Source organism: Entelurus aequoreus, linkage group LG03 (assembly GCF_033978785.1).
Source record: "Entelurus aequoreus isolate RoL-2023_Sb linkage group LG03, RoL_Eaeq_v1.1, whole genome shotgun sequence".
NCBI lineage: Eukaryota > Metazoa > Chordata > Actinopteri > Syngnathiformes > Syngnathidae > Entelurus > Entelurus aequoreus.
This window is the reverse complement of record NC_084733.1, coordinates 17619815-17647677: the sequence shown is the minus strand read 5'-3', so window position 1 is coordinate 17647677 and position 27863 is coordinate 17619815. Positions and strand designations below refer to the sequence as shown.

The 27863-nt window shown below is 38.8% G+C and overlaps 1 protein-coding gene across 1 annotated transcript; it reads left to right on the top strand.

The window, feature by feature from the left end:
- Window positions 1–25895, top strand: LOC133646239 (protein LBH-like). Its single transcript, XM_062041401.1, has 3 exons — window positions 1–244; window positions 12012–12114; window positions 24811–25895. The coding sequence occupies exons 2-3, from the start codon at window positions 12037–12039 to the stop codon at window positions 25006–25008; spliced, it is 276 nt and encodes a 91-aa protein (XP_061897385.1). The 5' UTR covers window positions 1–244; window positions 12012–12036; the 3' UTR covers window positions 25009–25895.
- Window positions 25896–27863: the final 1968 nt, after the last annotated feature.

The following is a 27863-nucleotide window of genomic DNA, read 5'->3' as shown; positions in this document are numbered from 1 at the left end:
AAATACACGCCTCCAGGATAAAAAGTCCACACAAGTGTTGGCGAGGAGCAGACGACGCCAGCGGACTTAAAGAAGCCCTTTTCTGTCACTTAAGTGCTTCTTTTGGTCGTTTAAACGTCAAGTTGTTTGGACGCTTTTGAGAAGAAAAGGAAAGCGAAGTCGAAACCCAACCTTAACTCTTCGCCACCTAATTAGCCGAATTGACAGCAGGTGTGATTCATTAGTATTTCCTCGGACTAATCAGGTGAGTTATTTCGTATTGTTTCTTTCATTCAATATGCGTATAAAAGTGGGGGTTTTTTTGTGTGTGAGATAACCGTCAAAAAACAGGTAAGATTCAATAAATGCAGGAACACTTGTTAATTAACCCCAATATGGCCGCCCAACAGTAAAAATAGCTTGAATTGTGTCTTTAAAGATAGCTACATTTCAAAGGGCCACCTTGTTTTTAATGCACCCTGTTCCAGGGATACATTTTAAACTCCTTCCAGGACCTTTGCTGTGTAATGCTGCAGGTGCATTGCAGTTTGGATGAGGGAGGAAGATGCTCCCATCCTCCATAATGGCATTTTTGCCCATTAACTTCTCTCTTCCACTTCCACTACCTTAATTCATCTTGACACGAAAGTGGATGTTTATTTTGAGACTTTGTGTCTATGTGGTGAACCTCCTTCCTGAGAGAGGATGTGCAAGTTTTTTTTTTTGGAAAGGTACTTTTTTTGCATGCCTATTCTGCTATCAGGAAGTTTTGCTATACTGTAAACACACTTGTTTTGTTCGCGCTATAGGCTTGTGGGTTATGTTGCGTTCCATCTTGTAAAACCATAAACCAACTGAGTTAAAGACTGCCTACATGTTGCGTATTTAATGTGGGCACCGAAAGCTACCTTTTTTGTTTGCATGCACACTTGATATCATACAATGTTTCAACATTTTAACATTTGCAAGTTTGCCATCCGAAAGGTAGCCTAGTTCAACTGTCGGCCTCGCAAGCTCGGTTTAAAACATTGGACTTCAACACATTAGCCGTGAATTCTTAAAAACACTTAAGTGCTTATAGAGGAACTTGCAGCCGTTTTTGGCGGAACCTTGCATTGACACTAAAACCTCCTAAAGGCCAGCGTCCGCTGCAGTGGACACTTGTAATTTGCATAACAGGGCTATTTTCAGAAGTGTGTCACTTTAACAAAAGACATGGAGCAAAAGCAGAGGCTGCTGTTTAAAAATAAGAATCGTGAAAAAGAAAAGTCTGGCCCCCTGGTCTTGGCTTTTGTGGAAATGTGGCCCCTAGAACAATGTAGTTGAATGGTGCTGCCCTACTGGGTCTGTAATTTTGATACTCATTTGTTGTTTGTTGACATTGTGCAGCTCAAACAGGATTTTTATACACTTTATACCCAATAAGATGTCATGTAATACTGAGTGGGACATGAAAAACAGTCAAACTTGCAGACTGGCTAAATTGTTGGTAGTGTTTCAGGCAGCATTTTAAGTTGTTTAGTAGAGTTGCGTGGTATAGACAATATGCATTTGTCCCACGATAAGCTCTTAATGCTATTAATGATTTGGTGCATTTGCAAACAGCTAAAATTATGCACAAAGCAAACTATAAACTGCGACCCGAGAACATAAAACAATTCTTAACAAATGGAGAAATATAACCTTAGCGTAAATTTGAACATAAAACATTTGTATGCACATGCAACACTTAAGACCTTTGGCATATCAGTATGTGGAATTAAATTACGGCATGCAAATAAGTCAATGTACTGATATGATTGATCCACTTGAAGAGGCTGTTCAAAGTACTAAAAAATAAGAATTTTGATAAACAACTTGAACTTTGTGGTATTTAGAATCCATTGATCCAAGTTTTTGCAAAATGTAACCATATGTTTTGGTAATTGCCATGAATTGGAAAAGGGGTAGGATAATTTTTGCTTCTGATTCTTTTTCGGGAATGTAAAAAGAAATGAACATTTGTAGAATATGATGTATCATATTGTAACTATGCATGTTCAAAATAAACTTACACCATAATAATAATAATAATGGATTCGATTTTATATCGCGCTTTTCTAATTTTAGATACTCAAAGCGCTCACAGAGAAGTGGCAACCCATCATTCATTCACACCTGGTGGTGGTAAGCTACATTTGTAGTCACAGCTGCCCTGGGGTAGACTGACGGAAGCGAGGCTGCCAGTTTGCGCCTACGGCCCCTCCGACCACCACCTATCATTCATTCACCAGTGTGAGCGGCACCGGGGAAAGGGTGAAGTGTCCTGCCCAACGACACAACGGCAGTGATTTGGATGTCAAGAGGCGGGGAGCGAACCTGCAACAGTCAGGTTTCTGGCAAGGTCGCTCTACCACTACGCCATACCGCCCCTAAAACCATAACCATATCGTGATAATACATGTTGAAGTATTCAGCGCAGTGGAGCAATCTCCTTTGCTTGAGGCTAACATCCCTCCAAAGTGCAAACTTCAAAGCCACTTAAGTCACCAATCCTTGTACGTTTTTTACATGTACACTAAATGATGAGGAATAGCTAATTATGCTATGTAAACCGAGGTGGGTGGACCGATACAAATATTGACAGTAACATTACATATGTTATATACTCCAGTGATATCAATATCTGTTACTGTTTCTTTTTTTTGTAAATTTTGTTACACTTTAGAAACTTGGAGAATAAGCCTCTGGACACAAGAAAACTTTAAGGATTAAAAAAATAATAATTAAAATCGGAGCCAATTGTAGTGTTTGCTTTTGACTATGTAATAGGGAATAAGGAAATAATTAGAGAATTGATAGTTACTTTGCCATCCTTTGTTATATTTCCATCCATCCATTTTCTACTGCCTGTCCCTGTTCCGTTCCAACAGAAAGTAACCACATATTGCCAAGTAGATTAATAATAGTTTAACAAAAATACAACCGGAAATTTTGCAATTTGATACCCCACATGTCAGCAAGCGAATTAGAAGACTTTTTAACTCGTCATGAAATAATTCGTTTATTATCTATATGCCAAAAATATCTGTCTATCTACGTCAATACCTCATGTGTAGCGAAGCCTTCTTATGTTGAAGTGGTGGTGTACACAGGGCAGGCTCATTGAGGCAGCATCATGTCTTGAAAAGCGACCAGGCTTACGAGTGAGGAGGGTGATAGATTTTTCTTGCGTTGGGCACTTAATGCTGTTAAAATATCATTATAAATCTATTGTTTTGGCGCCACATAGTCTGATAACAAAGGTCTAATGATGGCCAGAGACCCAGAAAGTGGTGAGTGTCTCATCTGTCCTGACTGATCTGTAGAATGTCTAAAAGCAAGTTTTTATTATTGTGATAAATGAGCCATGATGTTTTTGCATGGACTAACTCAACCAAGTTTTAGTCAGAGCCACATTACAATTACCCCACATAGGCTTAGATTGATGATGCATGTACTCGTTAAAGGCCCAAACCGATGCTTAGTCCACTGATACTTCAATGACCTCTTACTCTAAGCCCCCAGGTGTCTTAAAACTGGTTGACCGACATACCTGTAGATTAAAGTAAAGCTGGTGTAGCACGTGTTCAAGGACTAGACGAGAGTTTTAATCAATGACTTTATTAACCCACTAGTGGACCAGTACAGCCTCCAAAGTCAAACATGCACAAGGTTTTTGGCCTTAATATGCCTCTAAAGTCACACAAAAATGAGCTGAGAGAGCATCAAATAAGTATGATGACTAGTGATGGGGAAATGGTGTCTTGGTGAGCGCATGGCACACTCACTACCTGTATAGACACTGCACTGATAATACTGTTGGTGTTTCATCATGGTCACCTGTTGGACTAAAAAGGTCACTAGATTTGACCTAAAAATAAATAAAATTCCCAATGACTGCTGCAATAGTAGCTTTTCTTCCTGGGGTCTAAAATTTCAAAAACGCTTAAGTACATGTACAAATTTAAGACCAAGGGAAATGCTCATGTATTCATACACAGCAATAGCGTCACATTTGAAATAAAGCTGCCCCACATTAATCATAGATCATAAAAACAAGTTCCTAGAATACATCAGAGGTGTCCAAACTTTTTCCAGTGATGGACAGAAACATTGAAGGATGCATTTATTACATTAAGGATAGTAAAACCAATACATGCTAAACTATCTGAACAAAACAACCACATCTGAGCTTTGTTAAAGCTGAGTAAATTAATGTAATATATAATTCAACCCCCCCTTGGCATCTTTAATTTTTTATTCTTATATTATTCCGCTAACTAAAACCTTTTTTGAGGGCTTTAGCAAACGCACACTTACCATATCTTGCAAGACATTTGTACACGAGTTCATCGTGACCGTACGCGAGAAAATAATCTAAGACCACATACACTAAGACGCACAGGTCGTCAGTCATTTTGTTTGTCAGGTCCCATTTTTGGAAATATTTAGGCAAGGTTTTTTTTGTTCTAATCTAAAAGGTTGCTGGCCAACAACAAAAAAATTAGCTGCGGGCTGCAAATTGTCCCTGGGTCGCACTTCGAACAACCTAGGATTAATTTATTTTTTTAAATTGTCCTTTACAGAGAATTGTGGGATACTCCTATCTGTTGCATTATTTGTATATAACTAACAAATGCTTGGATATATTTAGTGTTTGGCGCAACTTGACTGGATCAGGAGGGAATAGAAAGAAGACGGGGAGTAGGGTGAACAAGGCAGAGACAACAGAAAACGCAACAGTGCTACATCAGCAAACACAATAGATACCGTATTTTTCGGACTATAAGTCGCAGTTTTTTTCATAATTTGGCCGGGGTGTGACTTATACAAATATATATATACTTATATAAATAGTGATAATAAGAGTCTGTCTAATAGACATAAAAAAGCCAACGTAATTGTTCATTTTCAGGTAATATGATCATACACGGTTGCGCTTTCAGCTACAAACAAAACCGCATTCCATAATTGCAATCAGTGACCGTTTGACTCCTGCGTTGCACCTAATTTTTGGACAGATACTGGATGAGTAGAATTGGGACAAGTCCTTTGACCTGTCCCTTGACCCTGTTTCCATCTGCCTGCCTGCTGACCTGTAGCGGATGTATTGCATCCTAACTGGGTTAAGAAGGTAAATGATTTGACCAAGATGTGTGTGACCAGTTAGTAGTGACTCCTATAGCTATGCATATGACATATTCCATCATTTCAGCCTGCCTACGAGAGAACACTTGTAATTAGAGATGCCGATAAATGCTTTATAATGTAATATCGGAAATTATCGGTATCTGTTTCAAAAAGTAAAATGTATGACTTTTTTAAATGCCGCTGTGTACACGGACGTAGGGAGAAGTACAGAGCGCCAGTACACCTTCAAGGCGCTTCCTTTGCGTGCCGGCCCAGTCAAATATCTACGGCTTTTCACACACAAGTGAATGCAAAGCATACTTGATCAACAGCCATACAGGTCACACTGAGGGTGGCCGTATAAACAACTTTAACACTGTTACGAATATGCGCCACACTGAACCCACACCAAACAAGAATGACAAACACATTACGGGAGAACATCCGCACCGTAACGCAATAAACACCCAGAACCCCTTGCAGCACTAACTCTTCTGGGACGCTAAAATATACCCCCCCGCTGACCCCCCCAACCCTGCCCACCTCAACTCCTCATGCTCTCTAGGTTGGGAGAGCATGTCCCAAATTCCAAGCTGCTGTTTTGAGGCATTTAAAAAAAATAAAATGCACTTTTTGACTTCAATAATAAATATAGCATTGCCATGTTGGCATTTTTTTCCGAAACTTGAGTTGATTTATTTTGGAAAACAGTGTTACATTGTTTAATGCATCTAGCGGGGCATCACAACAAAATTAGGCATAATAATGTGTTAATTCCACGACTGTATATATCGGTATCGGTTGATATCGGAATCGGTAATTAAGAGTTGGACAGTATCGGATATCGGCAAAAAAGCCATTATCGGACATCTCTACTTGTAATAGATGGTACTGTGAGGATGTTTGCTACCATTTTCAATGTATTTTCTGAGCATTGTCCTCATTGCCCCCCACCCGCCTTTTATGTTTTATTAGGCAGATGTTCTGTTATTCTTAGCCAAGCAGGATGTTTATACAATCCCAGAGTCGAAATATGACTGGCAAGGCACCAGTGTTTATCTTTCTTCCCTCTCCTCAGGTCCTCACTGTCACACTTCCCTGAGCATCCCTCCGTCTCCTCTTCCTCCTCCTGCTTTTTCTTTGCCAGCCTCGCCCTAGTCTGCATCCTGCTCAAGGATGAAATGACATCTTACATGATAAAGCTGGCATGTCTGTCAAGCATACATTATAGTTATTACAGTTACTATTACTCATGCCGTCCATTACCTTTTCGGGCAATGTAGCTAGCATTTCTGCAACATAGGTGTAAAAAGTTAAAGTTAAAGTACAAATGATTGTCACACACACTAGGTGTGGTGAAATGTGTCCTCTGCATTTGACCCATCCCCTTGTTCACACCCTGGGAGGTGAGGGGAGCAGTGGGCAGCAGCGGTGCTGCGCCCGGGAATCATTTCTGGTGATTTAACCCCCAATTCCAACCCTTGATGCTGAGTGCCAAGCAGGGAGGTAATGGTTCCCATTTTTATAGTCTTTGGTATGACTCGACCGGGGTTTGAACTCACAACCTACCGATCTCAGGGCGGACACTCTAACCACTAGGCCACTGAGTAACCGCGTCAAAGTAAAACAAGTTAGTTTTGACAGTGTCAACGTGTTGCTGTTCTGTACTGCAACAAGGTGGAATAAGAGTGCTGCTTGTCATTATGCATAACATTTTGAAAAAAGATCAAGCAAAAATGTGTGGCATTAATCCTATACAACAGGGGTGTCAAACTCATTTTAGCTCAGAGGCATGGATGAAAATCTATAAAAATAGTGCAGTTTTAAAAACACAACGAACTTGGACATTGTCTGTTTTTTACAAAGCCATTAAACTTTAAGCACTTCCTGTTTTTGAATTCTCAAACCGCTGCATTGGTGAAATCCACATACTGCCACAACACATTCATTTATCATCATTCAATTATTAGTGTTTCCCACACATTCATTTATTTGTGGCGACCCGCCACGAAATAATTACGTCCGCCAAAAATAAAATATATATATATATATATTTTTTTTTTATTTTTTATTTTTTTTGTCCTGTCCAGCTTCTCAGGCAAATCATATAGTAGATGTAGATGCCCATATAGGCTGTTCAGATTTACTTTACAAAAGAGAAGTGTAGGATACTTCTCTTGTTGCCTTATTTGTATTTGACCACTACTGTTTTCTGTTTATTTGTTACTGACTGTGGCAGGACACCTCTACCTCTGTTTCACTTTATGTTGCTGGTAAATAATATGGTTGTAGTAGTAGGCTAAAGTTAAATTATTTAGTATGCACTAATTAAAGGGGCAGAGCGTTAAGAGACATTTTAGCTTTTATATTTTATAAGATATATTTTTTGTAAGAACCACAATTAATAAATATATTTCAGTGAATAACTTATTGTTCAAATCTGTATATAAATATGTACATAAAGTGTTGTAATTATATTGTAAAATGGATTGATGGATGGACGTTTAAAACAAAACTGTTACTATTAATTAGTAAGTATACATTTTTTGAGCCTTTTTGGAGAAAATCATATCATTGTAGTAAATTATGCAAATTACTTGATATCATGGTGACCACGCCCATAGCCACGCCCCCACCACCACAGGTATCTTGGCAGTTTATGGGAAACACTGTTACAAGTATAATACTTAAAAAAACAGTTATCAAAATGACACTATGGCCGAAATCAAGGTAACATAACTACAAACTTAACCAATGTGAACATTTATTTAAGTATGAAATAAAATGGAACACAAACAACAAATATAGAAATACACATTTTTACAATGGAGTTCTGGGCACGTGCATCGTGCATTCAACCAATTGCAAGCTCTACATGGAACTCTAACTACAAAGATGATAGTCAAGTTGACTTAAGTCTTTGCATCGTACCGTTTCGTTATTTTATTCGTTGTGTATAATTTACAACGAAAGAAGGTATTGTGCGTCGATATTGCCGCCATCTGCTGCCAGCCACAACAGGAGCATCTGATTGCTAGCACCTGCGCTGATTGGAGTAGCGGCAGCCAATCTAGAGGGCGCTCAAAGTCAGCTGACATGTCATCTTTAAACAATGTCATGTGTGGCGTAGGTTAGGGCTGGGCGATATGGCCTTTTATTAATATCTCTATTTTTAGGCCATGTCACGATACACGGTATATATCTCGATATTTTGCCTTAGCCTACAATGAACACTTGATGCATATAATCACAGCAGTATGATGATTCTATGTGTCTACATTAAAACAGTCTTGTTCATACTGCATTAATATATGCTCATTTTAAACTTTCATGCAGAGAGGGAAATCACAACTAAGTCAATTTACCAAAACTGTATTTATTAAACAGTTATTAAGCAGTGGCACAAATATTCATGTCATTTCCAAAACAAAGTGCAAGATTGTCAGAGACATTTTATAACAAGCTATAAGTGCACTTTTGTGAATGTCACCAAGATGACATATCAAAACACTAAATTAAAGTGTACTTTTTGTACAGAACGCCACTACAATAGTTAAAAACAAAAAAAGTGCACTTTTGTGCATGTCACACAGGATATTTCAATAACTGTCAAATAAAAATGAGCTGCATGATAGGTTTCTGCGGACGTTATCTCCTTCTGTTGTTGACTTTTTTTTTTCATACGGTGTTTGTTTGTAAATGGTTGCTTCGGCATTTTAATGGTGTGGCACCGGCCGGAGATGTTGACATGCGGAGTTTCAAGCACTCTTCATTTGAATTGCTATTGCGACATCCAGTGGACTCATTTAGAACAGCAGTTTATTTAATTAATAATGCAGCTCATTTTTATATTTGGCAAACTGATCTTGCGGGCCGGATTAAACTTGTTCGCCGGCCTGGGTCGTGGGTTTCACACCCCTGCTGTAGGTGCTCTCTGAGCTGAAGTTTTTTTTGTTTGTTTTTTTACTGTATGACCTCTGGAGCAGTTTTAAAGTTTTGGGCTAATGTTTACCCTGCTAGTAACTTGAAATGAAGACAATTCACTCTTCTACCAGTATCCTGCTTGTGATGTCACTTTTTCCATTAGCAAGCAAAACATTTGCGTGTGTATGGAAAAAGTGATTAAAAACCAGTTTCTTTTGCTTTAGGGGTTAATCAGCTGCCTCTTACTGTAGTGACTCATACAGTATAATGACCCGCCCATAAACTGCAAATTTTGTGCTCTAGTGACTGCTGTGACATGACAGTTTTGTACTTTACGGTAACTGTTTTACATTACTTGGATCTGTCAGTCATTTGGAGCGCCGGTGGTAGGTTTGAGGTACTTCCCTTTTACCTTGAAATGATTGATGTCGCTATAGATATCTCGGAACTCTTGCTTTGTATAGGATTGTTTGTTCATTCTTTGTTTGTCACAGTAGGAGACAAAGACAGACAGGTTTCATGATGTAATCAATGTTTGGGGTCTTCGGGCTGTGTTGGCTTTATATAAATGGCATCTTTATGGTCTACCTCAGAAGCTAAAATTGAATGTTGTGTGGCGAATCGAATAGGATTTATGTAATTGTACTAAATTCAAAGACGTGTTAATCACAACCTCGCCGTGCCCTGAAATAAGCGTGTTTTTAGATTTAATGTAGGTCGAGCAAATCTCCATATTGAACCGGTGAAACATCTCGTCGCATACTGTTTGTCTCGTCCTATAGAGCTAGCAAGCGTATAAACGTTAAAGCTTGTGGCCATCGACCACACGCTTTAAATAGACTGCATGAGAAGGCCTCAGAGCATCACAAGAGACATCGGGCTGCACAATGTCATCTCTTTTTGTTTTGTTTTTGGAGCTTTACAATCCCGACCAGCCCAACACATAAACAACCTTGTGCCACTCTAAAATGGAAAGTTTTGATTGGAACAAGAGTAGAACAAGAGTGCATAGAGTTCCTTCCCCAGTCAAATACCACAGCGCACCCCCCTAAACCGCCTCCCCACCCAGCACACTCTCACAATGACTGTGATGCCGTGCAACAGTCTGTAGCTCTGCATTGCAATAAGAACAAAGCCCAGGCTAGACCTCGAAACATAACTTCAGGTTTTTTAGACTTGGGTTTTCAGGTTTTTTAGACTTGGGTTTTCTGCTTTTTGTCTTTTTGGGGGGGTGGGGTGGAGGGGGTTAAATCATAAGAACTGTGACCGTGTAAGAAATGGAATGCTTTTCTGGTCTTGTCTGTCACAGCAGGGACGGGCATAATAATCGATTAGTCGCAGGGAATTTTGTAGCATTGATTTGATTATCGTGGCAAAACAGAGGCTAAATGATTCACTTCTTGTTTCTGTGTCCAGGGAATTATTCCATACATTTTTGTAAAATTTAACCAAAGGTACATAAGACTGAATTTGTTCACTCTCGTATCGATCATACACTGTACTTGATACTAGCCTTGGTATTGACACTACTGACTTATGACTCGATCCACCCTCCCCTTACATACAGTATCTCCCTGGCTACACATCAACAAATCAGATATATTATCCTTGTTCTCGACTCTTATTCATCTATTTGTTAATTTCTTATTCATAGCTGCTTACTTTCTGGTGTAACACAATCCCATCAAGACTTCTTAAAGTTATTTATTTAGAGCACTGCTCAAAATAAATAACCCCCGGAAGGCGGGGTACACCCTGGACAAGTCGCCATCTCATCGTAGGGCCGACACAGAGACAGACAACATTCACACTCACATTCACACACTAGGGCCATTTTTTAGTTTTGCCAATCAACCTATCCCCAGGTGCATGTTTTTGGCAATTTTTATAAATGCCAATTCTTAATCGATTCATCATTTTCAAGATTTTTTTTTTTTTTATTTTTTTTTTACGAAGTGCTTTTATTTATTTTTTTTATATTTATTTTTGGATTAAATCAATGGATTAGAGTTTTCCTTTGTTTTACTATTGTATTTTATGTTTTAAATGCTTTGTAAATGTCCTAAGATTTGTGACGCTTGTAAGGTTGCTCCTTTCTTTTATTAGGTTAACATTGTGATTAAGTTTTTTCAACACAATTTATAAAAAAATATAAATAAATAAAAAAATTTGACTTTTTTTAGGCCAACACTGTGGCACTTTTTGTGGGTGTGGGTGGGGATCTGTGGGCGTGCGTGTGAGTGTGCGTGCATTGCATGCATAAATATTATAATAAGAGAATTGTGTTGACTCGAATCTATTCTGAATTGAATCGTCACCCCAAGAATCTGAATCGAATTGTGAGGTGCCCAAAGATTCCCACCTCTAATCCACACCGTTATGTTCCATATGACACTGACATCAAAGTATGTGTTTAGAACATTCATTAACAGATTCTCCTGCTCAAGGACATTTAGCTAGCTAAATTTAAAAAACAGTCTAGTGCTAGAAATGTAATTCTCCTCCTGAACGGTTAAACGCACACAAAAGGGAGAAAATGTGTCAAAACATGCACCACTTTTTTTAGACTAATCATACAGCACTAACCCCAGTTTTGACCTCCATAAGTCAGACTGACTCGACATTTCACAGCTTTATGAACTCTGCCAAACACCCATTGTATATGGTCGTATATCACCACAAAATTAGGTATGTCCTGTTTTTGGGGGGTCTAATAGGTACATAGGTCTGTAAAATGTGTGCAAGATTGATTGGGAAAACATGGCTGCCATGAAGCATGTTTATCATTAAGCATATGTCTTATGATTATAAACCCTTTTTATTACATGTGTGCTAGCTTGTATTCCAAAGCATTTTTCACCTTTTTTTGTTGTTGTTTTGGAAATATGACTCTTTTCAAGCTAATATGTGCTGATCAACATTCTCAACCATGTTCTTCTTTGTTACCACGATGGCAGATCAGAGTTTGTGCCCTGCCGAAATATGACTGAGGTGATGATCAACAGCACCCCCATGGACGACATGAGGCTCAGTCCCACCAAGGACAGACTCTCCTTCCAGGTAGGTTTTAAACAAACACAAATGTATACTTGAAGCGGACACAACCCTGACTGGCTGACTCACGTCGACATAAGCTGTTGTCGGCGTAACCAAAAATGAAAGAATATGGGGTATTGTTTTAACCTATGGCAGTTTGGCGTAATTTTCTTCCATTTGTGCATATTTACAATGAGATGTTTCGACTTTATAATAATTTATACTCCTGTCATTTCTTTACGACAATGACAAGACTTTCAAACATGCGCAAATCTTTCTTTTATTGGCCAACAATTGAAAAAGAAAAAAATGAATTGGTGGATTACATATTACCGTAATTTCCGGACTATAAGCCGCACCTGACTATAAGCCGCACCAGCTAAATTTAGGGGAAAATACAGATTGCTCCACATATAAGCCGCACCCGACTATAAGCCGCAGGGTTTTGATGTGTAATTACTGTAGTATATAGGTGTTCCTGCTACCACGGAGGGGATTGTCGGGACAGAGATGACTGTTTGGGAACGCAAAGCGTCCCATTTATTAACAATAAATCTTTCAATCATTCAATCAAACTTTCACATCTTTGACATGGCGAACAGCATTTGTGTAGAGTACAAATAATACAACGGTGCAAAGTAGGGATGTCCGATAATGGCTTTTAGCCGATTTCCGATATTCCGATATTGTCCAACTCTTTAATTACCACTACCGATATCAACCGATACCGATATCAACCGATATATGCAGTCGTGGAATTAACACATTATTATGCCTAATTTGGACAACCAGGTATGGTGAAGATAAGGTACTTTTTTTTAAAATTAGTAAAATAAGATAAATAAATTAAAAACATTTTCTTGAATAAAAAAGAAAGTACAACAATATAAAAACAGTTACATAGAAACTAGTAATGAATGAAAATTAGTAAAATTAACTGTTAAAGGTTAGTACTATTAGTGGACCAGCAGCACGCACAATCATGTGTGCTTACGGACTGTATCCCTTGCAGACTGTATTGATATATATTGATATATAATGTAGGAACCAGAATATTAATAACAGAAAGAAATGGGGGAGGGAGGTTTTTTGGGTTGGTGCACTAATTGTAAGTGTATCTTGTGTTTTTTATGTTGATTTAATAAAAAAAATTAAATAAAAAAAAACGATACCGATAATAAAAAAAACGATACCGATAATTTCCGATATTACATTTTAACGCATATATCGGCCGATAATATAGGCAGGCCGATATTATCGGACATCTCTAGTGCAAAGTAATACAAAGTGCTCGCCTGTACGTTATCAAAATAACCAGTCTACCGGTATATGAAAAGTCAGTCTTTAATCATTGTGTCATCGTCTTCCTCCTGCGTACTAAAACCACCAAAATCCTCTTCGTCGATGTCGGAGAAGAACAGGCCGTAAATAAGCCGCACCGTTGTATAAGCCGCAGGGACCAGAACGAGGGGAAAAAGTAGCGGCTTATAGTCCGGAAATTACGGTACTGCCATGCTTTTATGATGAAGCATAACATGAAGTGTATCGCTATTGACAGTTTAACAATATCAGCACTATTTAAATTAGTTCCTTATTTGATTTTATTACATTCAATTGTTTGAGCAAAACAAAGTTTATAGCACACAATAACTAAACAAAAGTAGAAACAACTAGCTAATACTCTTTGAAATCCTTGTTTTTTGCCTCAAAGTCCTACTGTGCATTGCAAATGTATTACAAAAATGTAGAAACACTGATTTTGTATCCATAGAAATATCTTTAATTACTCTAGTATCAATCATATACTCGTCCTACCCTTGTTATCAGCACCACCAATTTATGGATCGATCTGCCCTCCCCTTGCGTGTCCCCCTGGCCACGGCACAGCAACAGATCACCGTTATATTATCCTCTCTAGATGTATTAATCTGTATTTTTTTGGACCGTAAGGCGCACCTGATTATAAGTCACATTGCAGATGAATGGGGCTATTTTCATACAAAGGGCGCACCGGATTGTAAAGTGCATTAAAGGGGTCATATTCGGATTTATTTATTTTTAAAAATATTTTTTATACATTTAAACATTTCCTTGTGGTCTATAACATGTGATTGTTGTTCTTTGGTCAAAATGTTAGATGATGTTTTACAGACCATCTTCAAGCTTCTTTCTTAATGTATCTTCAGGATGCGCTGTTTTGTGGGTGGTCTTATGCATGTGGCTCCACTTTGACAGCGTCCTCTCCCCGTCACCTTTTTATTGTAGTTTTTTTCCGCTTCCTTATGGAGTCTTCAGAGAGATTAAGTTCCAGCTATACGCTGCATTGTATTAGAAATGACAACAGCGAAGGATTAATGCCCCACAACAAAAGGATAAAGAAAAAGAAAGCGCTTATTGACTACAATGGTGGACGCACGCAACTTTTCCCGACTTGGCCAGATCTCAAATACACAAACAGCAGAAACCAATAGGTAAGAAAAGTTGGTGTTGCATAAAAGGGTTGAAATAAAACACTAGATATGTCTCCTTATAGGTGCCATTGTGAGGTCATTATACACACTATAATACCCGTATGTTGAAGCACAGTGCGTCTGACTACGGTAGCCATAATGCTCAGACAATCCATCAAGCAGTGTGGCTTTGTAGCTTACCAAAGTCACACGAAAACATTTTGACAGATTTTTAGAGTGCTGTGTGTAATGTTCTAAATATGCTCACTGAAACAGAGTTTTGGTCTTGCTTGCTTACTGTACTTGCTAGTGTCATTTATTGAATGGGCGTCAACCTGCAGTCCACGCATATCTCTTGTGTGACTGCCATATACTGGTGACACTTATCATTACAGTGTACCACAACCAGAATTAATACATTTACACTGTCGATTTCTGAGAAAATAAAAGGATGTGCGCCTTAGTCTAAAAAATATTGTACTTGTTAATTTCCTATTAATAGCTGCTTACTTTCTGCTGTAACGCGCTACCATCTACACTTCTTAAACTTTACACAACTTGTTTCTTAGTGTTGTATTAAGCTAGTTTAGTGATTAGCATGCCAGTTTATTTGCCCCAATGGAGGTAAAGAGTAAATTTAGGCGCATGGATATGCACTTTGTAGCTCAGGGGCCACATGGAGGAAAATATATTCCCAAGTTGGCTAGACTGATAAAATTATGGCATGATAACCTAAAATTAAAGACAACTTCAGAGTGTTTTCCTTGTTTAAATATAGACGAAGTACTTTCTGAATTTTTTTTTTTCTACAATTACATGTTTCAGTTAATAAAGTTAAAGTACCAATGATTGTCACACACACACTAGGTGTGGTGAAATTTGTCCTCTGCATTTGACCCATCCCCTTGTTCACCCCCTGGGAGGTGAGGGGAGCAGTGGGCAGCAGCGTAGCCGCGCCCGGGAATCATTTTTGGTGATTTAACCCCCAATTCCAACCCTTGATGCGAATAGTATTCTATCTGCATTTGTCATGTATTAATGTGATAATGTTATTCAGTCAAAGATTAAATTTAGTCTGGCACACGGTCTTAACATGGCACATAGGTCTGCCCCCTCTGAAGTATTGCAGCAGGAGATACAAAGAATTGCTATTGTGACATCCAGTGGACACATTTAGAACAGCAGTTTATTTCATTAAAAAATTCCAGCTCCACTTTATACTTCGCAAACTCATCTCGCGGGCCTGATAAAACCTGTTCGTTTGACACCCCTGATATACACAGTTAGCTGCTAGTCCCCTCTGTCAGCTAAGGGACCAAAATAGTCAACAAGGGGCCGTATTTATCAAGCTTCTTAGAATTACTCCTAAGAAGTCTGCTAAGAGTTGACTTATGAGTAAAGAAATTATTCGCTGAAAGCTGCACTTAAAAGTTAGTTATCAAGCGTCTTACTCACACTTTCAGAGCTGAATTACGACATTACTATGTGCCGTAAACGGAATTTTAGGTGACGTTATTTCTGTGTCCATAGAAATGACCAATCACGGAAGGGAATTCCTTGTCTAAGAATAAAGAAATATTTAAGTGGACGATGGGAGTATATATTTTGACAAACTACAAAATAATACAAAACAAACAATATTGGCAATGAATCAAAAATAAATGTTTCCCTTTCTTTCCAATTCATTACTTGGATATCGAAGCATTGTGATGACCTTTAGTTCTGCTGTGAAAGCTCTGCTGCGTGATGTTGCTGATGAGATGACGCCCCTTATTAAATCTGTGACAAAAATAATACCCGCTCTGTCTAAACGATACCGTTTGATCAGCTGCTCGTCATCAAACAAAGCCAGGACATCCTTCCGCTCCCTGAACATTCGCGCACGTCTCTCTCGCCTCAGTGCCATCCCCCGCTGGCAACTCCTAACCACTTAGGACACCTCTGAAGGTCTCTTAAATATCGTGGAGAGTAGGAGTGATTCTTAGACTTAAGAAAGTTGATAAATAGCTTTTATTCTTAAGTTTGAGAGTAGGACTAAATTTCGCAAATTCTCAGGACTTGAGTGTAAAATGGCACTCTAAGACTCTTTATAAATACGGCCTCAGATCTGATCGGCATTGAAAGGCCTTAATCGGCTTTGTCCAATCAGACTTTGGTGGTTAATTGATCGGCAAGTCACTAAAACAGATAATATATTATTTAGAGAAATTACCCATTTTAGAGCCTAAATTGCATGTCGACAAAAGTGGTTGCCCATGTATGTCGACGTTCGCTTAAGCGGGCACTTTTTAGTAATAAGAACACGGTGGATCGGGACTTGATGTGTTTTCATGAACTGGACCGACACTTGAACGCCTACCACAGACATACAAATGTAACTACAACAGCCAAAAGAAGCCAGTTCTTTGTGAAATGTCAGTAAATCTTGCCTAAAGAGCGAGAAGCAGCCATCAGGTGGTCTTTTTACAAGTGCCTTGCAGCAGCTTTGTTAAAACTCAACAAGGCCATCTGAGAAGCACAGCTGCTTCCCTGACAATGTATTACATTATGGACCTAATTTCTGAATGCTGAGCTACTCTAGTGTGTAAGGATATGAGTCTATAGCCAGATATATTTACCACCTGGCCCCATTGATGCCATGAAAAGGATGAAGCTTGACCCCTAAGGAAGAAGCCGACTTCCTCTCCCTGTTTCACACCCCAGCTGTCGGGGAGCAGACATGAGGGTACAGTTAGTGTACTCCTCCCTCGCATTGTATTTGTCACGGTTAAATGGCTGCCTAGAGTGTGCTTAGGTTCCCTCTTCCTGGTCCAACCATGCAAGCTATGCTTCACTCAAACACAAATGCAACAAAAGGACAAAGTTATGTTAAAAAAGCCAATGATTTCACTCACTAGGGATGTAACGATAAACCACAATAATAACCACTGTAAAGCTTTCAACGGTTAATATTAGTTGTAAATTATGGTAGAAAAGCTGATTAATAACTGCAGTTTGATAAACTCGCGGACTGACTGGCGCCAGCTCGCCAGCATTAACGTCTTTCCCCATTAAGAAACAACATATCTCAATTCAATTTTAAACACATTACTGTCTAGAAACTAAAATATTAAATTGTGGGCTTTGAACCTACAAGCTGTGCTCTCTTAGACGAGTGATTGTTCTAGGTGTTTTTACGGTGCGTTCAAGGACCGATGAACTAAAACGCCTCTACGCCCGCCAGAAACAAATTGATTTGTTATGCACTTTTCATATAAATAAATCCACAATAAAAATATTTAAAACAATAAAAGCTTAGCCATTAGAAAATATAAAATAATAAGACCTAAACACTGTCAGTGGAGCTAAGAAACACAAAACATGCAAAATGGTGGCTTTTTTTACAGTGTCAAATTGGTCAAAAGTGGGTGTGGGCGTGGGAGTACTTTTTGAGCACATTCAACAATACCGTGATAATAACCGTGATCATTTTGGTCACAATAACTGAAATTTTATATCAATGCATCACTAAGCAACAAATGATAACATTCATTTTTGAATGTGAGATGGTGCCATAAAGCAGCTTTTAACTGTTTCAAAGAAAACTGTGATGCTATTTTCTGTTTTGTTTGGTCAGTAAGTGCACAGTCTGGTGGAGCAGGTAACTGCACAAAATATATATATTTTTTTTTAAATCGAGGAGAGGACCTAACTCTGTATTTCCAGTCCCACAGTTTGAGAAGCCCTCATTACTATGGGTCTTTGTCAAGCGGTGTCCTATTACTTGCAAAAATCTTTATTTACCACAATTTCCGGTATATAAGCCTCTATTGTTTTTTCTGAGCTTTATATAATGCTACAGCTATTTTTATGGATTTTTCCAGGTTAACAAATTTCACATGCCAGCAGTACATTTAGCCGGGTCACGTCAGACGAATGAAATTGCCAAATGGGTCACGGTGGACCAATGAAATTGTTCAACTCAAACACACTCGCACAATTATTCCGTTTAGCCATTTAGCTCTTTATGGACTCACCCACACCATGGAGAAGACGCAGCGAAATGCACACGATGCAGCCCCAAGCCGAGCCATCGGGGAAAAAAACATAACTGAAATCCACTAACACGTTACATTACTTTCAGTAGGGAAAAGAGGGGATCTGTTATGATTTTAATCTGTTTAAAACACTTTCTTGTGGCCTAGATATGTATTGGATATAGTTTGGTTAAAATTTTGCTTAATCACTTTTATAACCTGTTTTTTTTTAGTTCTGCCAGATGTTTAATTACGGAGGCATTCCCAGATTGCAAATGAAATCGTGCCCCATCCTCCAATTATAATGTATCTCTGGGAAATATACACAATTTAAATATGTCCAAGTCGTCGCTGCTATTTTTAATATTGTTTCACTTGGTCAACATAAGGTACAGCTGCACACTGCCCCAGTTGATGATTTTTTGTATTTTATTTTTTTTTACTGTTTTTAGCAGCATTTTTATGTCACCGCATGTCGCACGTCTTTTGTGCGCATTCCAAGATTAGATGAAAATAAGCCTAGGCGATATAGCTGCAAACTGTTTTATATCGGTCAATATCTATTTTTATGACCTAAAATACATATTTTTATATTTTTTGTGATCTAAAATAAGGACCAGGAGAAAAATATATTAAATGTAAAAAAATGTTATTCGAAATGTAACCTACCTCTAATTATAATCCCCTCAGCTGTCAAGGCAGGAAAAAAAATAAAATGCCCAAACCGTGAAAAACAGTCAATTAAAACACAATTTTAAAATCACGTTGAACACTTAACAATAACCTCTTAAAATGAAGGTGCAAAAACAAGGAATAAGTAAGAAATGCTTAAAGTGCAGTAACAAAATAGTGTAAAGAGTGAAAATTTAAACCTAGAGAAACCTGAGAACTATTTGCTACAGAATTAGTGCCAGGAAGTTACAGCTGTGCTCCAAAGGGTGAGCACGGTCAGGTGGTGTGGTGTTACCGGTCCTGGTGGGGGCAAACGCCTTGCATATTTACAGACCACATTAGTCTGATTACGATCAGTTTAAAAAAAATAAAAAAAAAATCCAAATAGCCATACTGTTGGTGACTTTTCCTGATTTACTGACACTCTCTGCAGCACTCATTTTTAGTTTCTCTTCTCAGTTCATGCAAAGAATCAACCACGAGACATTAATTTGGTGCAACCAAACGTGACAGTTGATACTGTTGCCTGTTTGGTTATTAGCGTGTCACTCCGACTGATCAGTGATCATTTCCTGCTTTGCTCTGTTAGCAGAGAGCGAGTGCCTTTGTTCATGCAACCAACCTTGCTTTGCAACTTCCAGTTTCTTCAAAGAAAGAAAAGTGGAATGTTTTATCGAACCCTTTTTTTTTATATCGATTACGTGTCTATTGCAATATACAGTACAGGCCAAAAGTTTGGACACACCTTCTCATTCAATGCATTTTCTTTATTTTCATGACTATTTACATCGTAGATTGTCATTGAAGGCATCAAAACTACGAATGAACACACGTGGAGTTATGTACTAAACAAAAAAAGGTGAAATAACTGAAAATATGTTTTATATTCCAGTTTCTTCAAAATAGCCACCCTTTGCTCTGATTACTGCTTTGCACACTCTTGGCGTTCTCTCGATGAGCTTCAAGAGGTAGTCACCTGAAATGGTTTTCACTTCACAGGTGTGCTTGAAGCTCATCAAGAGAATGCCAAGAGTGTGCAAAGCAGTAATCAGAGCAAAGGGTGGCTATTTTTGAAGAAACTAGAATATAAAACATATTTTCAGTTATTTTACCTTTTTTTTTTAAGTACATAACTCCACATGTGTTCATTCATAGTTTTGATGCCTTCAGTGACAATCTATGATGTAAATAGTCATGAAAATAGAGAAATCTCATTGAATGAGAAGGTGTTACCAAACTTTTGGCCTGTACTGTATATATTTGTGGTTTTAGAGCCCTGGCCTAGACGAGAATAATACTTAAACTTTTTTTTGTTTTCTCTAATGGCGTGAAGCATGAGCACTTGACTTAATGCCTTAAGTACGTCTATCTCACGGGGACGTCACGACGTAGCCAGTTTGCAAAACTCGGCAAACAGAGCATTCCAAAACTGCGTTTAAGCACACACCAATATGAACCTTACGATTTGACACTTTGGCTTTGTTTAACACACACATTAATAAGTTAGAAAAGTCGAAATTCATTATAGGTCCCCTTTTAATGTAAGCTAATTAAGTTTGAAACTAAAATTGCTCAACTTAAAACACAATTCCCTGCCAGTGGCTTTGAATGTTAGAGGAATACCTGCAAGTAGATAATATTACCATACAATTTGCTTTTTCTCTCTATAATCTTGACCAACAGCGAGGGTGCTTGTAATAAACAAGATTACAAATGAACGTAATGGAGAGTAAATGTTTATCAAATCATCACAATACAGTTTTGGTCCTTCAACACAATAGCTAATCCCCCAAAAATAGCACGTGATGCAGCGTCGCCGCTGCAAGTGAGACGAGTTGTGACGCGTGTCCTCGTCGTCCGAAGGCAAAGTCATTCCGTCGGCGCTGGTGCACATCCAGCATTGACAACGTATCTCTTACTCCGCCCCAGCGAGTGTAAACTCGCTATGATGGACACGCCATGTTTTTCTAACCTGATAATACATTCTCACAGTCTGAAGACATATTTGTCGTCCCCCCCCCCTCATACTTTTGTTGGAATTCCTGGAGGCTTGGACACAGCTGCATCCCCTCTTGTCTCCGTCTCTCCTGCCTCATCTAATGCTTACTTTCCACTCGGCACTTTGCCCAGACACTAACCCCCCCCCCCCCTCCCCACTCCTACTCTTCAAGCACCCCACTACCCTCAAATGTCTTAGAGTGAAATATGCATGTCTAAAAATATTCAGCCACTTTTATCCAAACAACCATGAAAAAATGCTGTTCTTGGCCCAGGAGCGGTTGTTTTTTTTCCCTTTGGGTCACTTCTCCGGTTCCTGAGAACGAACAAAAGTTGGAAGTTAATGTAAAATCTCAGAGGACAAAGAATGTGTGTAATCGCTGCTGTCAGTCTTCGTCCCAGTAGACTTTTTATTTTTTTCACCTTTCCGAGTCGGTCTGCTCATGCTGGAGTTATGTCCCTACATATTATTCCGAGTAGTGTGTGTTCGTGTGCCAAAGCTGTACCGACTGCATGAGTTCATAACGAGCAATGAGCCGCCTGGCGTGGCGCCCCTATGCCCAAAAGCACTTTGGTTAAACATGATGCAAAGTCCCATCGGACATGTCGAATTTGCCCGCATTCAACTACTGATGTAACTCATCCATGTGCTGTTTTGGCCAGGCTAGGTTTGGTATGTCCAATTTCCACTCTTGGAAGGATCAAGAGGGAAGTTTTCTGTAAAATACACCATGACTGTACACAGTTCCAGGAAGTTAGCCATTTTGCTGTTTTTAGCTTCACCAGTTGAACAAAATGTCATCAGCTCCGAACCTCACTTATTGAATTGCTCAAGAGTCGTCCAGTAACTGGAGGGTTCCTGGTTCGACTCCCGCTTCCTTGCTGTTGTCCTTGGCAAGATTCTTCAACCACTTTTCCCCCAGGAAACCCGGTTCCATAGCGGCACCGATGCCAACATAAGCGGTAGGAACCAGCTATCTGTGCTTGGTTTCGTCTTCGTAACACTCTTAGTTATTATGCAACCAATGACCGGTACAGCCAACAAAGTTGCATTCTCAAACCGCCAGAATTGGGCGTCAATGTTACAAGTCGTTTTTTGCACATTCTCTGGTCTTTATTGCTAATTATTGTATTGTTAATTATGACCATTTTTGTGGATTGTATTTCTTCTTTTTGAATGTATTTATATAATTGATTTCAATTACGAGTAAACTTGAGTGTCCCAAAATTCCCTCAATTTGTATTTAGATTTTTTTTTTTTACAAAATGTTGCATGTTTTCCATTTTTTATATATCTAAAATTGAGTCAATTAGCGAATTAGGTGGAGTATTAGGGAAAAAGAGACTATTTGATTTAACAAAATTACGAACCTGAAAGTATCGAAATAGTTTTTTTTTTTGTATTTGTTTTTTTTTTTTAATTTGTCCTTACTAGTCCATTTGTTTTACCCCAATGCGGCCCCGGAGTCAAAAAGTTTGGGGACCCCAAATCTAGAGACTTAAGTGTAGAAAGTCAATAAAAACTAAAATAAAACAATACATAAAATGTATGACTTATTTGTAACACTTGAGTGGGCCTGTTTGGATTCCCAAGAATTTATTTTTTTTATTTTTTTTAACTGTCGTTGCTCAAAAATATTCTATCAATAGTGTTATGAAATTATTTATGTAAAGCTCCTATTACTTCACATCAAATATTACATTAAAAAAAAAATTGCCAGGAAAATACTGCATTTTCTTTGACAAAAAAAAGGCAGACAAAAGTGTGCGTGGAAAAAAAAATTAAAAAAATAAAAATTATCGCCAGGCATGAAGTTTGTCTAGAGATTTAAGTGTTTTATAAAAAAATTGCATTATGAGTTAACATCTTTATGACTGACCTTTCCGGGTCTCCGGGACCAGATCTACATCTTGTATTGGTTTTTGAAAATTATGTGAGTGTGAATGTTGTCTGTCTATCTGTGTTGGCCCTGCGATGAGATGGCGACTTGTCCAGGGTGTACCCCGCCTGCCGCCCGATTGCAGCTGAGATAGGCTCCAGCGCCCCCCGCGACCCCCGCGACCCCGAAGGGAAGAAGCGGTAGAAAATGGATGGATGGATGGAAAATGGCCACCGCTTGCTTTAATTTTTCAGTGTGTGGCCCTCAGTGGAAAAAGTTTAGACGCCTCTGGTCTAAGGCCTGGTACCAAAATGTTGGTGTAGTCCAGACCTGGGCAAATTAAGGCCCGGGGGCCACATGCGGCCCGTTGAGCTTTTCAATCTGGCCCGCCGGACATTCCCGAATAATTTTTTTAGATCTTTAAGATGGAAACTGTAGCTGCCATTATGATGTGCAGTGATGTTTTCTAATCACCGTAAGTCTTCAACTATACAAAGTATTACGATGGTTGGAATCTGCGCTTATGGATGATATACCTAGTTACTATGGTCATCTAATTAGTTACTATGGTCATCTAATTAGTTACTATGGTCTTCTACGTCACAGCAGCTCAGACGAGGTACCAAGCAGTGTGGGCGGGAAGCGTTTCCACAGATGCGAAAGGAGATTTTCACAACAAAGTTCTAAATCTTAGTGATATATAGAATAGAATAGAAAGTACTTTATTGATCCCTGGGGGGAATTCAGCAAATATCAGATTGTAGGTGGGTTTATTTTGTACCCTTCGCATTCATATTTCACCGTTTGTAGCATTTTTGTTGCGTTTCACTTGATTGTAAAATATGTCGATCGAAAGGGGGTGTGACATTCATATATTATATTCAGTGTTTTATCGTTCATAGAAAATAGTAAAATTCCATTACGTTTTTTAAGGCGGTCTGTCATAACGTTTTTAGCATTCAATCAGACATTATTGTGAGGTTTTGTATTAATGTTCCTAAAAATAGATATACCAGCCCCCAGACACATTTTTTTCTCTAAATGTGGCCCCCGAGTCAAAATAATTGCCCAGGCCTGGTGTAGTCTCTGGTTAAGGCTGTGTTGCGTCATCTCCTATAAGACCATCTGTGCATCGGTCTACCCAAGAGGCTTGCCCCCCAAATATATAAGTCTTACATCATAAAGTGTGACCTCAATTAGTACCTAGAGTGGCCTGCAAAATAGAAATATGCAAGACTGTTATCTTATCTAGTAAGTCCACTGCTGTGGTCACTTCTTTGCAAACTTTTCCCAATTATTGCTCTCAGCCGGCGGCTGTTTATTTTTTTAAACATTTTAAATTTGTGTGCTTCTGTCTTCTTTGGGATGGTGTGGCTCAGATTGTAGAGCAGCCTGCCTTTGCTAACTTTGGCCAGACGTTGATAGAATGGTAATGGTTCCACAAAAACTGCAGACAACTTTCTTGGTTTGAGCAAACTACAATCCATCTACTTTCAGAGGCGCTTATCCCATCCAGGGTCGGGGCAAAGGCTGGAGCCTATCCCACCCGACTGGTCAACCATTGGACGATTGTGAACCGGTTTTAACTTTGAAGCTCAATAACTCAACGATTGTGGCTTGTGCAGCCCTTTGAGACACTTGTGATTAAGTGCTATATAAATCAACTTGGATTGGTAACTCTTGCCTCTCTCTCCCCTTTCGCAGATATTCCCCGACCCTTCCGACTTTGAGCGATGCTGCAAGCTCAAAGATCGCCTGCCGTCCATCGTGGTAGAGCCCACGGAGGGCGAGGTGGAGAGCGGCGAGCTTCGCTGGCCCCCGGAGGAGTTCCTGGTCAGCGATGAGGATGACGAGAACGGCATCATCCCAAATGGACAGGCGACGCCTACCTCCCAGCGCTAGTTCCCTGGTGGCGACTCTGTCCCTCTTTCACGCACTGGTCACGCTGCACCTTAAACGTCCAGCAGATGTAACATGGCAGCCATCAAAGAGAGGCAATACACACTTTTTCACAACAAAGAGACTGCCGCCCCTTCTCAACACACACTTGGACGGCTCTTACACCGACTGCGGCGTGTTCTCCCCCAAAGATGGGCCCCTGAAAACTGAACTTACCCACAGTTCCCGTGTTCACTCTCCATGATCGGTGTTCCCAGTATTTGCCACTGTCCATAGAGTCGTCTCTTTTTTCCCAACGTTCCGTGATGTGGGTGTAAAAGTGTTCTGGGGTTTTTACTTGTGGTTTTGTGGTCCTGCATTGGGAGAGTAAGGTGAGCGAAGGATCTTTTGTGCTAAAGTGCTAACGGTAGAGCAAGTTCAAGGAAAGATCATTGCAATGGTTTGGAGAATAAGTTCTTCAGGATGAAGGATGGTGAGAAATGTTCAAGGTGTAAATAATTGTTCCCAGTAAACCGAAAGTGTTGTTGTTCCTGATTGGTTGTCTCGCCTTCCTGGTCTTCCTCTTCTTTTTTTGCAAAGACAGCCATACTTTCACTATATATACACTGAAGGCTTAAACACCAGTTTATTATTTAGTTGTTTTTCATGCCATCTTTGTCAGAAAATTCTCCTTTTCACTTCATGTACACAAATGACTGAGGGGGTGAATTTAGGTTTGTGTGGCATTCGGGCTGTGTACAGGATGTTTGTTTTTTTTTCATGTCCCACTTTGTTTTTTTTTTTGTAAAGCTCAGGGAGATTAGCTGCCATCTTTTATTTTTATTTTTTCTATTTAGACCACTTTTCTCTGACCGTTACAGAGGCTGTAAATAAACTTGGAATTTGCTAAACCAACGGTGTGATTTTTATGTGGCGTCCTTGTCTAGGATAGTTGCTGTCGCTCACCTGTCACTCATTTTATTGTCATCTGTTCACATACTTGCCAACCTTGAGACCTCCGAATTCAGGAGATGCGGGGGGGTGTATATATTTTCAAGTATTTCTTATATATCGGTTTAGAGGTCACGGTTCGCTTCATTTTCGGTACAGTAAGAAAACAACAAAATATAAATGTTTTGGTTAGTTATTTACCAAATTTGTAAACAATGGCATAACATACATATGCACACAGGGTCCATTGCCAGGGTTAATGTGGTCAACATATATAAAATAAAAACTACATTTGATTGATTAATATATTTTTATTTCAAATATGCATAAAAACAAGATCAAGCCTGATCCAATACTGTGCTATAGCCTTAACAGACATAACAAAATTAAAACAATGGAGAATAAAAAGCCAAACCAAATGAGCATTGGACTTTCTATTTTTTTTATTTTTTATTTTTTTTAACATATTTGAAAAGGAGTAGAAGTTTACACTTATTTAATCCCACCCCTTTTCTTTAAATCATAAATTACTCTGAGCTAGAACTACCTATTCACTCAATGTACAAACTTAATGAACTTGTATATACATAAATTATAAATATATACATACATATGCACCCTACACACATACATAGCCACACCATTACCACTAGTGATCATGGAAATGGTATCATGCCACCACAGCAGCCCCACACTCTTCTGTAACATAAACAACCCGATATCAAAGCCCTTCTTCACCGCTGTACCTCTGGAATACCATGTGCCTATACTTCTTTTTAAACTGCTTTATGTTTGGACATTGCTTTAACTCCACATTCAAACCATTCCATAATTTCACTCCACAAATTGAAATACAAAAACTTTTAATGGTCGTTCTATAAGTAAGCGCTTTGAAATTTAAATCCCCCCTTAAATTATAACCGCCCTCTCGTGTGCTGAACAATTTTTGAATGCTTCCTGGGAGTTTATTTATTTTGGCTTTATACATTATTTGTGCAGTTGGTTACAAAATATCGTTAAATTTCAATATTTTTGACTGTAAGAATAGTGAGTGAGTATGGTCCAGATATCCAATCCACTTTATTTATATAGCACATTTACACAACAAGAATGTTTCCAAAGTGCTGCACAGCCATGTTAAAAACAATATTAAAAACGATATTAAAAACAATATTAACAATATGCTACACCAATGACTGAATAAAAACAAAGAATAAATGAATAGAAAACCAATACAGAGACAATATAAAAAATAAATATGATTAAAAACTATTTTAACCTTGATGATCCGTACAGCTCTTTTCTGAAGTATAGTTATTGAATTTAATGAGCTTTTATAATTATTCCCCCAGACTTCCACACAGTAGGTTTAGTATGGTAAAACTAATGAACAGTAAAGATAAGGCTCAGAATGGTTTTTTAACAAAACCTTTGTACATATAAAGTGCTTTTTTTAATTGATTGAGACTTTTATTAGTAGATTGCGCAGTACAGTGCATATTCTGTACAATAGACCACTAAATGGTAACACCCCAATAAGTTTTTTCAACTTGTTTAAGTCCACGTTAATCAACATTAAACTGCCTCAAGTTGTTGCTCAGATTAAATAAAATGACACAACTTTTCTTCTACGTATAAAAAGTGCAACATTAAACAGTTTCAAGTCAACTCAGCCTCAGATTAACATTTCTCTCCCCCCCCCAGTTTATTGTTCTTCCACCATAGAAGTGGGTCCAAATCTAGTTTTTAATGCTGCTTTAAAACCATGTGTTATTGCTTTAGCCCTGCCTGACTCGCCGAGGAGAGGATGCTTGAATGGGTCAGCATGTTTGAAGTGTTGTCAGAAGCAGCTGCTGAACAATGTCGGCAAACCCCCGTCCTCCATTGTTGTATCGCGCAGCCGAAGTGTTCCCAAACGGGAGATCTTA